Raw genomic sequence first — 14,248 nt, forward strand, 5'->3', positions numbered from 1 at the left:
AAAATACAGGATGGGTGCTCTACCTTTTCCAGGCTTACTTCTCCATTGCAATAAAAATTTGACTTAAACAATTCTGATATTTATACTGTACATAAAATGATTCAGTGTCAATAACTCCAGCAAACTGTCGTTTCATCCATGTGGCCAAGAAGGGAACCACACAAACTTGTAAACTCTACCACACTCGGTGGAAACATAACACACATGGATTTCCTTGATATTTTATTTCAAATAAACATTCTCTTATCATAATACATTTGCAACACAGTCACAATTACAAATCACTTATAAATGCTCTTACAAAACAAACCCTTCCCATCTGTTGAACGATAGTCGCAGCATCAGACCCACTCCACATCATGACCCTAGTGCTGTACCACCAACACATCTCTTTTCAAGATACATTCTCATCTAAGTGCACTGCAACATAGCTCACTCTCTCTATCACTTAGCTCACTATCAGCAAAACTGATAGAAAAGCGCTTTATATTAGAATTAGGGATACAACAGTAACCATGGTAACAGTCTTAATTTTCTTACTCACACATTCATTCTCCACAACTTGTATACATGATAATTTGGTCTATTTACACAGATTCTCTTATAAGAATTCATTGTCAAGAGCCGCTTCTACCATTTGTGAATATTTCATGCTTGCCATGCTAACAAAAAACAGGGTAGTGATGCAAAATGAATGCCAATAGCTCACAAAAAGGTGTCTGGTTGTCCTGTTATGTTCAAAGATTTATATATCAGCAATGATTTACCTGTAGGTTTGTAATATGGTCAGGATTTACCTGTAGTTCTGTAATACGGTCATGATGTACCTGTAGTTCTGTAATACGGTAATGATTTACCTGTAGTTCTGTAATTGGGTAATGATTTACCTGTAGTTCTGTAATTGGGTAATGATTTACCTGTAGTTCTGTAATACGGTAATGATTTGCCTGTAGTTCTGTAATACGGTAATGATTTACCTGTAGTTCTGTAATTGGGTAATGATTTACCTGTAGTTCTGTAATTGGGTAATGATTTACCTGTAGTTCTGTAATTGGGTAATGATTTACCTGTAGTTCTGTAATACGGTAATGATTTACCTGTAGTTCTGTAATACGGTAATGATTTACCTGTAGTTCTGTAATTGGGTAATGATTTACCTGTAGTTCTGTAATTGGGTAATGATTTACCTCTAGTTCTGTAATACGGTAATGATTTACCTGTAGTTCTGTAATACGGTAATGATTTACCTGTAGTTCTGTAATACGGTAATGATTTACCTGTAGTTCTGTAATATGGTAATGATTTACCTGTAGTTCTGTAATATGGTAATAACTTGTCTACCAAGTGATCTAATGCTTAGCGTGCGTCAACAAAAGGGGGAGGGGGGTGCTGGATCCAGTCTTCTAATGTCATGGTGACAGTGTTACTTTAAGGTGTTACCACTATTAGGACTGCTGCATCACTGGCTTCACACACAGCCATAGGAAGCACCATGCAAGAAGCACTACCTCCCTTTAGATTTATAAACACCCTGAAAAATAAGTCCTCTGGGCGAAATCTTAATTTCCCCTAACAAGAAGTTTGCAGAACTTCCAAACACAATGATCAGACCACGGTTGATTTCATTCTTCAGGTTTATCTATCTTCTTTCAAAGTTTGAGATATTCACTTTGATTCTGCAATTCACTGGCTTAAATCATGACTCCCTCTGACTTCTTCATCTTCTGTTTGACTCCAGTTCGGCGGTACTCCGACCTCTCCTTCAGATACTCCGCCGTACACTCGTCAATGAAAGCCTGATCTGCATATCTGCAAGATTATAACAGGCCTTATCATATAAAGGATAGTGTAAGGATGTGATAAACCATTACTGTAAACTTGGTATCACGATCCAATAAATATGCATATGAGGCCAACAAGCAGGAACTACTTCTAATGTCCAAACATTGACTCAGTGTCTGCTTGCTCAGTTAGCTATTGACTTATGTTACCCATTAGTTTGATACAGGCTTTCCTGATATGTGGGTGATTAGACAACCATTTTTTAAAAATCCCACACCATCAAAAGGCACCAGTTCACAACTATGTCTATCTTTGTGACAAGTTTAGTTCTCTCTCTTTAGCTCTTCTCCGGAAATGAAACGAGATGGATGGAAGGACTGACGGACAGGGGATAATAAATTATGAAAATAAAACCCAGTTGAACTCTGTCATGGGCAGACCATTTAACAACACCACGTACTGAAACAATAACACAATACAAGCAAATTAACATTTTTTTAACAAGTCAAATGTACGGAAACATATGAGGCATTTGTATTGATGATTAATTCCCATTTATGACAGAAAATTGGCTTATGAAAAAAAGTACAAATCATCACTAGCAATATTACTGTTTCCTCATCAACTTACGCTGCTGTCAGACAGATGTGCATTTCTTTGGCTTGTTTTCTGCATTTGAACGGCAGCAGCAGACCTGCTTCCTTGGCACAGATTCCAAACTCTGCAATAAAGAAATTGTTAAGATTTGGCTTGTTGTTTAACTCCGCACTCAGCAATATTCCAGCTATATGACGGCTGTCTGTAAATAATCAAGTCTGGACCAGACAATCCAGTGATTAATATCATGAGCATCGATCCACGCAATTGGGATCGATGACATGCATCAACCAAGTCAGCGAGCCTGACCACCCGATCCCGTTAGTCGCCTTTTACGACAAGCATAGTCACCTTTTTAGAACTGGGATGCATTATATTACAGTTGAACCATAACAAATGTATAATTCAGGATGGAATAATTATATAATAAATATAAATATACATCATCCAGGAGAGAAATGTACTGTTTTACATATATTTCCAATAAGGGAAGAATGATTCTCAATGTTGGAGTGATGTGACATCACATTGCGCCATTGTTTAGAACACCATATGGTGTCAATCATTGTTCATAATGACACAAAATGCTAACAATGGGCCATCTGAACAACACAGTTTTTCAGAATGGTTGAGATTCTAAAGGTTTTTCTTCATTACTTAAAGTGAAAGTAAAGTAAAAAATAGCAACTTTGCAGATTTTAATACTTTAGGGCATACTTTATCACAAATGCTTGCCAGAAGTTAAATTTCAAACAGCGAAATACTGTAAAACAGATAATAAGAAACGCCAGACAAAATCGTCTCCCAAATGAAAGATTCCGCCACACTGGGGATTCCCCTTACTGGGCTTAAAACAGGTGACCGGTGTTTGATGTGCTGCACAATTTCAAGGATTGGGCCGGCGCCCGGTTTGCCTGGTGGTTTATTGGGGAACTTCCGACTTGTCCAGCACCTTTTGTTATCAGTACAAATTCACCTGAGCATGGGGATTGGTAGGACAATAGGGGATCAAGGGGGCATTTCACTTATGACACAACTAATTGGTGAACTTTATTCACTATACTGTACTGAGTGAAAACTTTTAAAATATATATCAATGAGTGAGTGAATGTGAATCATTTAGTACTACTTTCCCCACAAAAAAGGAATACAGACAAGAAACAGCATCCCACTGAGGCAAATGCGCACTTGGTTCTTACCGGATACAATTCTATGTCACTGAGCAGTGAGATGACAAAACACATAATCTTGAGGGGTCACATGCAAATCTGTACAAATTCACTGAGATACTGCAGGTTGAGCAGGATAATACTGTGATCACAGTCCAGGTAGTTTACTGACACCCAAGGAGAAGACAAAGTATTGCAAATGCCCTTGAGAGGGCAAGAGACAACCTCTTGCCCACCAGAAACCAGTGAACGATTATCACAATGCTGTTTCGCATCTAGTTGGACTGTGAATGATGGAAATGTTAAATGTGAATTTGACAAATAAGACAATATTTTATACAGTGCTCATTCTTTTTATCAATTGTTTATTTCATATTTTAAAGGAAATGTTTTGTTTGTTATTTTACGATGCACTCAGCAATATGCAAGCTATATGACAGCGGTCTGTAAGTAATCGCGTCTGGACCAGATAATCTAGTGATTGACATCATGAGCATCGATTCCATGCAATTGAGATACGATGACATACATCAACCAAGTCTGACCACCTGATCCCGTTAATCGCCTCTTACGAAAAGCATAGCCGCCTTTTATGGCACGCATGGGTTACTGAAGACCTATTCTACCCCGGATCTTCACAGGCCTTAAAGTAAATGAATGCTGGAAGAATGGGTATATATTGCTTAAACAAACACGATATGGATTATTCCTTGGCCAGCTGTTGGACAAGTAGAAAGCCCTGTTTAATGGTCCCCCAAACAGGATGTTAGTCGTACAAAGCCTGTTACAGACATTTATTGTTATTTTAATTTTTGACTACCGTATTCGACGTAATAAGTGCCCCGCTCTAATAAGCGCCCACGGTGATATTTGCTAATATATTGGCTAGTGAACAATCCCAATTAGCACCCCTTCCGATTGATCAATATACACAAGACTTATTTATTTGTGTATAATACGTGTGTTATATGCATCCTTAATTGTGGGAAATTAGATTCTGGATAAATACATCTGTCGTATATATAAACATATCAGGCTGTCGGCATAAACCACGAAATTTACGATCTTTTAACCCTGTTGTTTTTTACCAAAATAATATTCTAATAAGAGCCCCCTATTTCTAATTTTGAGAGCGCCCTGGGAGCTTATTATGACGAATATCGTATGTCAAAGGTTGTTTCACACACTCAACAATTTGTGCAAATGTTAATTTTGTAGGTTTAACCGATATAGCAACACTTTTTGCTTGGTCGCTTCCAGAGTCAATGGACAGCTTCTTAGCATCACAAGTATATACATATCAGCCAATGAAAATATTTGTCATGCACTGCTGCACCGGTAGCTTTCGGTCATGCCCCCAAAAAGCAATATTCCAGCTATATGACTGCGGGCTGTAAATAATCAAGTCTGGACCAGACAATCCAGTGATTGACATCATGAGCATCTATTCACGCAATTGGGATACGATGACATGCATCAACCAAGTCAGCGAGCCTGACCACCTGATCCCGTTAGTCGTCTGTTTGGTAAGTCCCTAGATAAGGAATTAGAACTACCGGTACCTTTGACTTGTTCAGCACACTGCCCCTTCTTTGCCTTGGCCTTCATCTTCTGGGGGATGACAATTTCTCTCTCAGCTTTCCGCAGTGACTGATCTTCAGGGTCACCTGCAGAGAAGCTCAGTTTGCATATGGTGATATACAGCAAAACAAATGGTCAGCCTCTTATTGGGAAGATGTAGCACATGAAATGTGTGATCAATGGCAACTAATTTCTAATCATTGGTAATAATTACAATGTATGGGACAGATAAAGTAACTACATGTTGTTTTGTATTTTGAATTCATTATTTGTATGTAAACAATGACCTTCATTTGTAACCTTCATTCATTATTCTTAACATTTGACTAATTTTGCGTACTTTTCTCATTTATTTCAACTTTGTATTTTTTAACTGAATGATCGCCCATAGTGGGCTTGTGTAACATAGAAACAGGATATTTCATGCTATTTTTTCATAAGATGGTTTGTTTTGTGAGCTATGTTCAATCAAGCATTGAACGTATATACGCTGGTAGCATATGGAGAAATGGGTATTGTGACATCCTCAGGTTATGTATTAAGGCTTTGATAGCTATATTCAAGGTTGACACCATCACTCCCTTGAGTTTGGAGAACTTTGCCGACACGTTAAATATCTTGTTGAAATTTTAAGTTTCATTATCATAGTAACACACCAACGCTGTATAAGAATTTTAAAGCAGGTAACTGGTTCAACAATTTGACTTTGAATCCTTCGTTATGTCTCTCTGCAGGTAACTGTCAATGTTCATTCATGTTGGTTACATACGGTCTCTGGTTATGGTCAATCTTTCATGTTTCATCATTCCTAATACGTAAAAAGGCCGCTGTCTTTGCGGTAGAAGACTAAAAAAACATCCGTGTAATGTCCAGGCAGTGCATTAACTATGTACATGTGGTCAAATAGAAAACAGCCATACCAAGTCCCATTGGCCCTCCCCCCATATTCTCGCTCAGGACACCCGTCTCCCTGTGGGGGTTTGAGAACATTGCCCCCATGTTGAATTTTTGTTTTGTCGCTTATAACGCTCAACATTAGTTTGTGTTTCGCCAGTACGTTTGTTACGATGATTGTCTATTGATAAGATGAAAAAATCCAAATGTATCATAATAATGTTAAACTTTTCCCTAATAGTCGTACACAGAAATAATGCTTTTGGATTTTTAGTGATGTAAGCGGCGAGGTAAGAAAGAACTTGAGGGAGGGCTTATTGTATACGATGGAAAGGGAGAAATTGTTTTTTTCTAATAATGAAGAAGGGCTCTTGTCAGCCGAATTGTTGAGAATGGTCTGTCGATAAGATTTACTGATAGTGAATTAATATTGAGAATGAACTGCGTTAATGTCTTTTTACAGATCTTGAGTATTTATGAATAACGATAGTTTTGAAGTCTGTATTTCACAAAGACTCAAACTGCTATTATTTTCAGTGTCGATATATTGTTCTGTGCACACCAATTAAGTTGCTGGTCTTTTGCTGATCACCCCAAGTAAGCAAATTCTAAGATTCTTTTTTTTTTTTGCAATTAGACCACGCATAATGTGCATCTCAAATACTGAATAGTTTACAGTTGGAATATTGTTTATTGTTGTTGGTATACAGTATATTGTTGGTAGATATATACCCTGTATGCCATTCAACCCGCGCCCGTTCAAATATTTGTACAATTATTTTTTAAGTATCACTTGTCCCCAACTTGATTCAAATAAAACTTTTTTCTATAACCTCCCATCCCCCATTACACCACTTGATCTTTCCTCCATACTTCTTTGAGGGATTCCGGATAAAAGATGAGTTCCTCTGCAACCTAACCTTGTCGGAAAGAGGCGACTCATTGGATCGGTTGCACCAGTGAACATCCATGCCACGAGTCACTTTCTTTCTACAGGCTATCTGTCCAACAACGCTTGTAGTGTGTGTGTGTGTGTGTGTGTGTGTGTGTGTGTGTGTGTGTGTTTCACGCCGCATTAGTTGGTTGGTTGGTTTGTTGTTTTACGCCGCACTAAGCAATATTCCAGCTATATGACGGCTGTCTGTAAATAATCAAGTCTGGACCAGACAATCCAGTGATTAATATCATGAGCATCGATCCACGCAATTGGGATCGATGACATGCATCAACCAAGTCAGCGAGCCTGACCACCCGATCCCGTTAGTCGCCTTTTACGACAAGCATAGTCACCTTTTACGGCAAGCTAGCATGGTTTGCTGAAGACCTATTCTACCCCGGAATCTTCATCACGCCGCATTAAGAAATATTCCACTTACATGACGCCGGCCGCATAAGAAATATTCCACTTACATGACGCCTGCCGCATTAAGAAATATTCCACTTACATGACGCCGGCCTTTAAATAACCGGTCCTGGATCAGTTCGGGTTACCCTCATACAATCAACCATTTTAGGTCGCCTCTTACGACAAACATGCCTGTTGCTGGGAAGGAATGATTTCTCCGAGGCAAGGGAGTTAATTTAACTGACTGGGAACTGGACTTGTATTGTCAGTTAACCCCCTTGCCTCGGGAATGCATGAATTTGTACTAAACTGTTACATGTACACAACACATGTTTACATAAATAGAATTTATTTTAATCTTAAATATATATTTACATATGTATGATGGTATATTGACATATCCATACATTGGCATAAACATCACAGGAGCTCGTCCAATGAATTGACAATTTTAATCGCTGGGTACAGGTTTACGACCGTGACGACTGGGCCAATAATGACCATAGCTATTAAATTATGTGACATGTACATTAAAACGACCACTTGAGAAAGAAATACAGTCGATCGATATTTTAAAGTTGGCACAAACCCAATTGATAAACCAATTAAACTAAGGTTTGGAATAACTGAACCAAAATAGGATGTGTCACACCATGACACACACAACAGCCTGTTTATATTAAGTTCCCATTCCATGTAAGCAGCTAGTGGCAATGAAAGGCTACAGTGTAAACTGGATTTTAAAATAATAATAATAATAAATAAAAAGTCAATGGTAAATATGTGGAGTCTACTAAATATCTATCAAAATATAACCTACAACGGAATGAAATTCCAAAATTGAAACGAATGTATAGAGTAGAGTAAGGTATTCTGTGTATTTACAAAGAAGGCAATACCCGAGTGTTCTATGATAAAGAAAAAGGTCAATAATATCATGTAGCGTTTTAGAGTGATTATGTAATACGTATATCCGGATGACTTTTTTCAGTTGAAACATTTCCTTCAGAAAGCAAATTCATGAATTTTGAAGAAAAGTTGGTTTCAAATGATGAAATTATTCCCCAGAAAGTAGAGTAATAAAGTTTAGTCAACATGGTTTCCCATTGTTTACAATAAAAGATATCACTCGGATGGCCCTTGCATGCTTGAAACATTCACTCACTCACACACACACGTATTAGCCTATTGTTAAACAGCATTGTCTCTAGGCAGCATTTGATCCATATCAGCTACCACGTAGCTTACAACTGCCCACAATGCAGAACACAAGTCCATTGCGTGTGGGTCCTGAACGGTCATTGTGTCAGCGTTGCTGTGGTGGAAATAAAAGTACTTGTCATTCATATTGTTGAGATTGGCCCCTGGGACGCCGGCTGTGATGAAGTTGGCAACATCCCCGCCATCAGCTGGCGTTGTCATCTTGCTAGCATTGATAGACTTCAGAAGATTCAGCACACCCTGCATTATAACCGTCGCAGCCTTGTTACCAGTGAACCCCAGTCCCGTGGGGGTGAAGGTACCCCCATCCGACTCCATCACAAGATCGTAGTTGCTGACGTTGCTCTTGTGTCTCTGCCAGTACTGTATTGCACCAACGTGGCCGGGTTCTTCTGCCGTCCACATTACCATCCTCATTGTGCGTTTAGGGCGGAGTCCGAGCTGACGGATGAGTGACAGAGCTTGCCACGAGATGAATGCCCCGCCCCCGTCATCCATCGCTCCCTGTCCGACATCCCAGCTATCCAAATGCCCACTCACCAATACAACCTGTTCAGGGTACGTGCTGCCCTTGATTTCTGCGACTGTGTTACGGGATTTAACCGGAGGCAGATTTTTAGCCTCCATTTTCAAATTAACGATAATCTTTTCCCCTCTTTGAGACATCCTGTACATCATTTCTGCATCTTCAACTGTGATGCAGGCTGTGGGGATCTTAGTAACATTGTCGTTATATTCCTGTATCCCTGTGTGGGGACTGTAGATGGAAAATGACGCCACGCTTCGTATTAATGACGCCAAGCCACCAACCTTAGCAGCTTCCACTGCGCCGTTCTCTCGATATGCAACAGTAATTCCATATTCTACCCAGTCTTGATTGTAAACAATAATCTTCCCTTTAGCCAAACCTGCTTTCTTACGAAGCTCGTCAAATGTTTTCACGACAAGAACCTCTGCCGTTATCCCTTCTGGAGGTGTCGCTATGCTGCTTCCGAGGCCAAGAATAGCCATGGGATGTACCCGGGGCTGTAGCATTGTCGCGGACTCGTTACCTCTGACCCAGTGGGGGACCGTCACTTCTTCTCCGTGAACATTTTCTAGGCCATCTCCCTTCAACACATTCAACATATAGTCTATCGAGTTCTCGAGATTCTGGGAGCCAACCAACCTACTTCCGTATTTGTCAACAAATGTAGCTAATCTTTCATACGACTGATTTTGTGATTTTCCGTACACCGATCTTTGAATAATTTGATCTGCAACACTCTGATATGAGAGTATTTGTTGCTGTATGCGCTGTGGGTCCACACATGATGCAGGTCCCGGCAAAACAATACAGCAAAATACCGCTGATATCACGAAAACAACTGGCGAAACCATCGTAAACCACGATCACATGACATTCACGTGACCACCTCCCGCACGCCGACTGGGACAGTGGGTTACTCTAAATTCGGATTACGGAATATTAAAACGAAACAAGCGCTACTTAGCAAATAATACAGTGAATCTGGAAACACTGTGACCTACATTAACATGCTAAGGCCTTTCATTTCAGCTTTCATTCATTTTCTATTGTTAAACCACAGATGGTGTTTTACAAAAATGATTTTTTTTGTGATTTGTCAGAGACTGACGCCACACGTTTTCATTATAGTATTCATGCTTATCAACTTGTTTTGATAAAGCTACTCAGAATACAATTGTGTATGTGGAATTCAATGATGAGATGCGTATTTTATACACTGCCAACACTAATAATTGCCAGTTTTACCAGAATACTATAGTATAGCTCCTATAGTCACAATACAATATATATTTAAACGTTTGAATTAGTGACACAGGCGGTCAAAATCAACTACAGCATCATACACTGTGATATAGAGTACAATATTTATGATGTCACTGTACAACGGGTTTATTGGAGACAGTTGCGTTAGATCAAATTCTTTGTTTAAAATACACTCAATAACCTCAAAAGAAGTGTTTACTCTGAACGTTGTTCAGTATTAATTAATAATACCCATGCATAGGGTTAAAAATAACAAGTTTTTTAAAAAGCGTACTGCACTTGGGCAAATATCACTTCACGCGCACCAGTGTATTGTTTACGTCATCCGGACGCCATTATCGACCGCATTCGAATCGTATTATGACGTAAGGTCGGAATGACGTCACAACAGAACCGACGTCATAGCTGAAGATTGTTGACGTCATACGACAATTGCGATTTAGACGGCTTTTGTTATATCAATTTTCTGAAAGAGGGACTCAAAGGAATACAGAAATAATGAGTAATAAAGTAATTATTACACTTGCATGTGTGTCATACTCGCTCTCGCTCGGGAAATAAAAGAATTGGCTCATTTAGCGTTTATATAGATTATTATACGAGCGTGCGTGTCATACTGATTCTACAAAATCAGTATGACACGCACGCTCGTATAATAATCTATATCAACGCTTAATGAGCCAATTTAAGGTCCTAAATCATCCGACCGCCTCTGTGGTCTAGTGGTAGAGCGTCCGCCCGGAGAGCGGAAGGTCCGGGGTTCCATCCCCGGCCGCGTCATACCAAAAGACGTTAAAAGATGGTACTTGTTGTTACCCTGTCGGCATTAAGGGGCTAAAACAAAGACTGGTCGGCTCGGAGTCAGTATGCTGTGTCTGAGTGGGATATTCATGTTAAACTGCGGCATGGTATCATAGTGAGCTAGCACTATAAATCGGCATCAGTCCGGACTAGTACAAGCAGCCACACAAACACACACACGTACATGTGCAATAATCTTGGACGCGACGTTAAACCCCATTTTACCTCACCACCGCACCTAAATCATCCCAAGCAAATAATAATTTTCCATTACAGCATATTAATCGACCGAGAGAGCGGCAAAACAACTCACTTCGATAATGGAGGCATGGAGTAATTGCGAATATAAAGAATACGGACAGCTCAGGTTAACATACAGCATGAAATGATTCCTTGGCTTTCACACACGTGTGTGAAAATACAGTTGCATGCACGTTCTCATTCAGACACGCACCCTTTGATTCAAAGCACAGGTGATAATATTTCATATAAGCACGCAAGCACAAGGAGTAATATTTCTGGTACCCGCGCCACCACGCATGCACATATTGTACGCGTGATAACATTTTAGACACGCACCCTTCGATTCAAGCACATATCATCCACACGTGACAAAATATTATATAGGGGCGGTCGGGTAGCCTAGTGGTTAAAGGGTTCGCTCGTTACGCCGAAGACCCGGGTTCGATTCCCGAGATGGGTACAATGTGTGAAGCCTATTTCTGGTGACCCCCGCCGTGATATTGCTGGAAAATTGCTAAAAGCGGCGTAAAATCAGACTCACTCAATATTTTATATACGCACGAAAGCACTCGTGATAAACAAGTGGTAATAGTTAAGATACGCAAGCAATCACGCGTATATTATATGCTGAATGACATTTAAGACATGCACGCAGCCACTTACGCGCGCACACACGGGTAAATATTTCAACTATCACACCGACCTATTGTTGCACTGAACATTGTCATAACATAAACCAACCAGAAACAGCTACATTGGTGAACTAGAATGTGTTTTTACTCATAAAAACATATGTCCCCTTTTTCTGATACATTAGTTCGAGTTGGTTGTTGCTGTAAATGTGCTTGCAAATCCGAAAAATTACGTTTAATTAAGCAGGGACGCAACTGCACAGCGAATCGCGGCGCCTTAGACGACTGGGCCACCCGTGCCCCCGCAAGTAGATGTAGTACCCATGAATAATCAGTAGTATTGTGTTCAGTAGAAAGAATCTTAAGAATTTCTATTTCCAACACAAGACATTAAACAATATATACATTGAATAGGCAATAGTTGAGCATGTGGTCATTGCACGTGTCTAGTTTCATGAAAACAATATTCATTAGTTCTGACGCGGAAACTAAGCTCAGAGTTGTTTGAGACTAAGTCGAAATTGTTTTCATGGAAACATAAAATACTAAATTTTATTTATTTTTATTAAAATAGCAAAAGACACCAGTTAGGTCGATGTGCAATGCATGTGCCAAGTTTCGTTGAACAATATTGAAAGGTTTTTAAGTTATGACCTTAAAACAAACCCTAGCCTCATTTGAGACTAAATCAAAAGTTTTCATGGAAATAACAAAAGAATGTTAAAAATATTGAAATATCAAAAGGCACCGTTGTCAAGTTATGGCAAGAGAGTTAAGTGACTGTAAAAGTCCAGTTCCCACTGGCCTTTGATAGTCGGGTAACTCCCTTGCCTTGGGAAGATGGTTATGGCCCGGAAACGAACCCTACTCTCGAAATAGTCTAAGTCGAAATAGTTTCCATGGAAAAATATGATAATACATAAATAAATATACGTCAAATTGCATGCAATTTTCTTAACACACCAATTAAAACAATGCATCCAATTTAGCGTTTACATCGAAAGTAATGAGAAGTTCAATCTGTATGGCAAACATATTGATGTGGTAATGTATCGTGGCAAAAATACCTACTTAGGTAGCAATTCTCATCAAACGGTCTCCCCTGAATCACAGTTTGAACAATGCATTCTGTATCGATTAATGGTTATATAGTAGACGGAATCATAGGCTAAAATGCTCACACGTAATTGATCATGTTCCATTTCGCAATTACTCCATGCCTCCATTATTGAAGTGAGTTGTTTTGCCGCTCTCTCGGTCGATTAATATGCCGTAGAAATAGAAAATTATTATTTGCTTGGGATTTTATTGATTTTTGTGCAGTGGAAATCTCAGTCTGTGACAAGCGTACCTGGCAGTTTATCTGCACCCAGCGGTAAAAACAGTCGCCAGTTGGCGAATCCCCATACACCTTATAGGAAGGTATTAGAACTATCATCCACTGAAAATAATATGGCCTCCAAAACTTGGACAAATTATTAAAAAGAAAATCGTTCGCTGGCCATCTTGATGATTTTGGTCTGGTTCTTCCTTGTAGAGGAAAACTAGGTATGTGATGGGGTGCCGCCTGAAAAAGATCATGTGTGCCCTTAATAAACTTCTGTATTCAAAGCTCGTTCACTTTTAGGGTGTTAAGAGAAAAAGAAAGAACACAATATTTTTAACTAATGTAGAAACGTGTAGCTGAGTACAATATATGTCCTGACCCGTGAAGATCCGGGGTAGAATAGGTCTCCAGCAACCCATGCTTGCCTTAAAAGGCGACTATGCTTGTCGTAAGAGGCGACTAACGGGATCGGGTGGTCAGGCTCGCTGACCTGGTTGATGCATGTCATCGTATCCCATTTGCGTGGATCGATGCTCATGATGTCGGACACTGTATTGTCAAGACTCGATTATTTACAGATCGCCGTCATATAGCTGGAATATTGCTGAGTGCGGCGTTACAACAAACAATATGTGTCCTGGATATAAAACAAGTAAATATCTGTGTATTTAACTGATTAGATTGTGTCTAGCATCATACTAGTCCCATACAGGTTTAATAAACCAGACTATATGTACGTCTTTAGGGTCATTTAAAAAACCCATAATATTTACATTAAGTTTTTCATTAACAATTTCTGATCTTTTTACAATAGCTTCCCTTCATTGAAGGTTTTCTTTTACAAATTTCGAAACAATTTGTTCG

General features: G+C 39.4%; 2 protein-coding genes across 3 annotated transcripts; both read right to left on the minus strand.

Moving 5' to 3' along the window:
• Positions 1-207: 207 nt before the first annotated feature.
• Positions 208-6,159, minus strand: LOC124148427 (COX assembly mitochondrial protein homolog). 2 transcript variants are annotated; one of them, XR_007218848.1, is made up of 5 exons: positions 6,050-6,142; positions 5,111-5,215; positions 2,413-2,503; positions 1,308-1,809; positions 208-1,247 (listed from the first exon to the last, which is right to left on the minus strand). XR_007218848.1 is itself a non-coding variant. In XM_046519516.2 (4 exons), exons 1-4 carry the CDS (start codon positions 6,126-6,128, stop codon positions 1,692-1,694), a joined length of 393 nt encoding a protein of 130 aa, XP_046375472.2. In that variant the 5' UTR covers positions 6,129-6,159; the 3' UTR covers positions 208-1,691. The 2 variants fall into 2 exon arrangements, 1 of the variants encoding a protein (XP_046375472.2); XM_046519516.2 differs by having other exon boundaries at positions 208-1,809; positions 6,050-6,159.
• Positions 6,160-7,703: 1,544 nt separating this feature from the next.
• LOC124148436 (carboxypeptidase Q-like) lies at positions 7,704-10,023 on the minus strand. Its single transcript, XM_046519535.2, has one exon. It carries the CDS (start codon positions 9,967-9,969, stop codon positions 8,560-8,562), a length of 1,410 nt encoding a protein of 469 aa, XP_046375491.2. The 5' UTR covers positions 9,970-10,023; the 3' UTR covers positions 7,704-8,559.
• Positions 10,024-14,248: the final 4,225 nt, after the last annotated feature.

The sequence above is a fragment of the Haliotis rufescens genome, unplaced genomic scaffold (genome assembly GCF_023055435.1).
Source record: "Haliotis rufescens isolate VD_foot unplaced genomic scaffold, xgHalRufe1.0.p SCAF_1, whole genome shotgun sequence".
NCBI classification, from domain to species: Eukaryota; Metazoa; Mollusca; class Gastropoda; order Lepetellida; family Haliotidae; genus Haliotis; species Haliotis rufescens.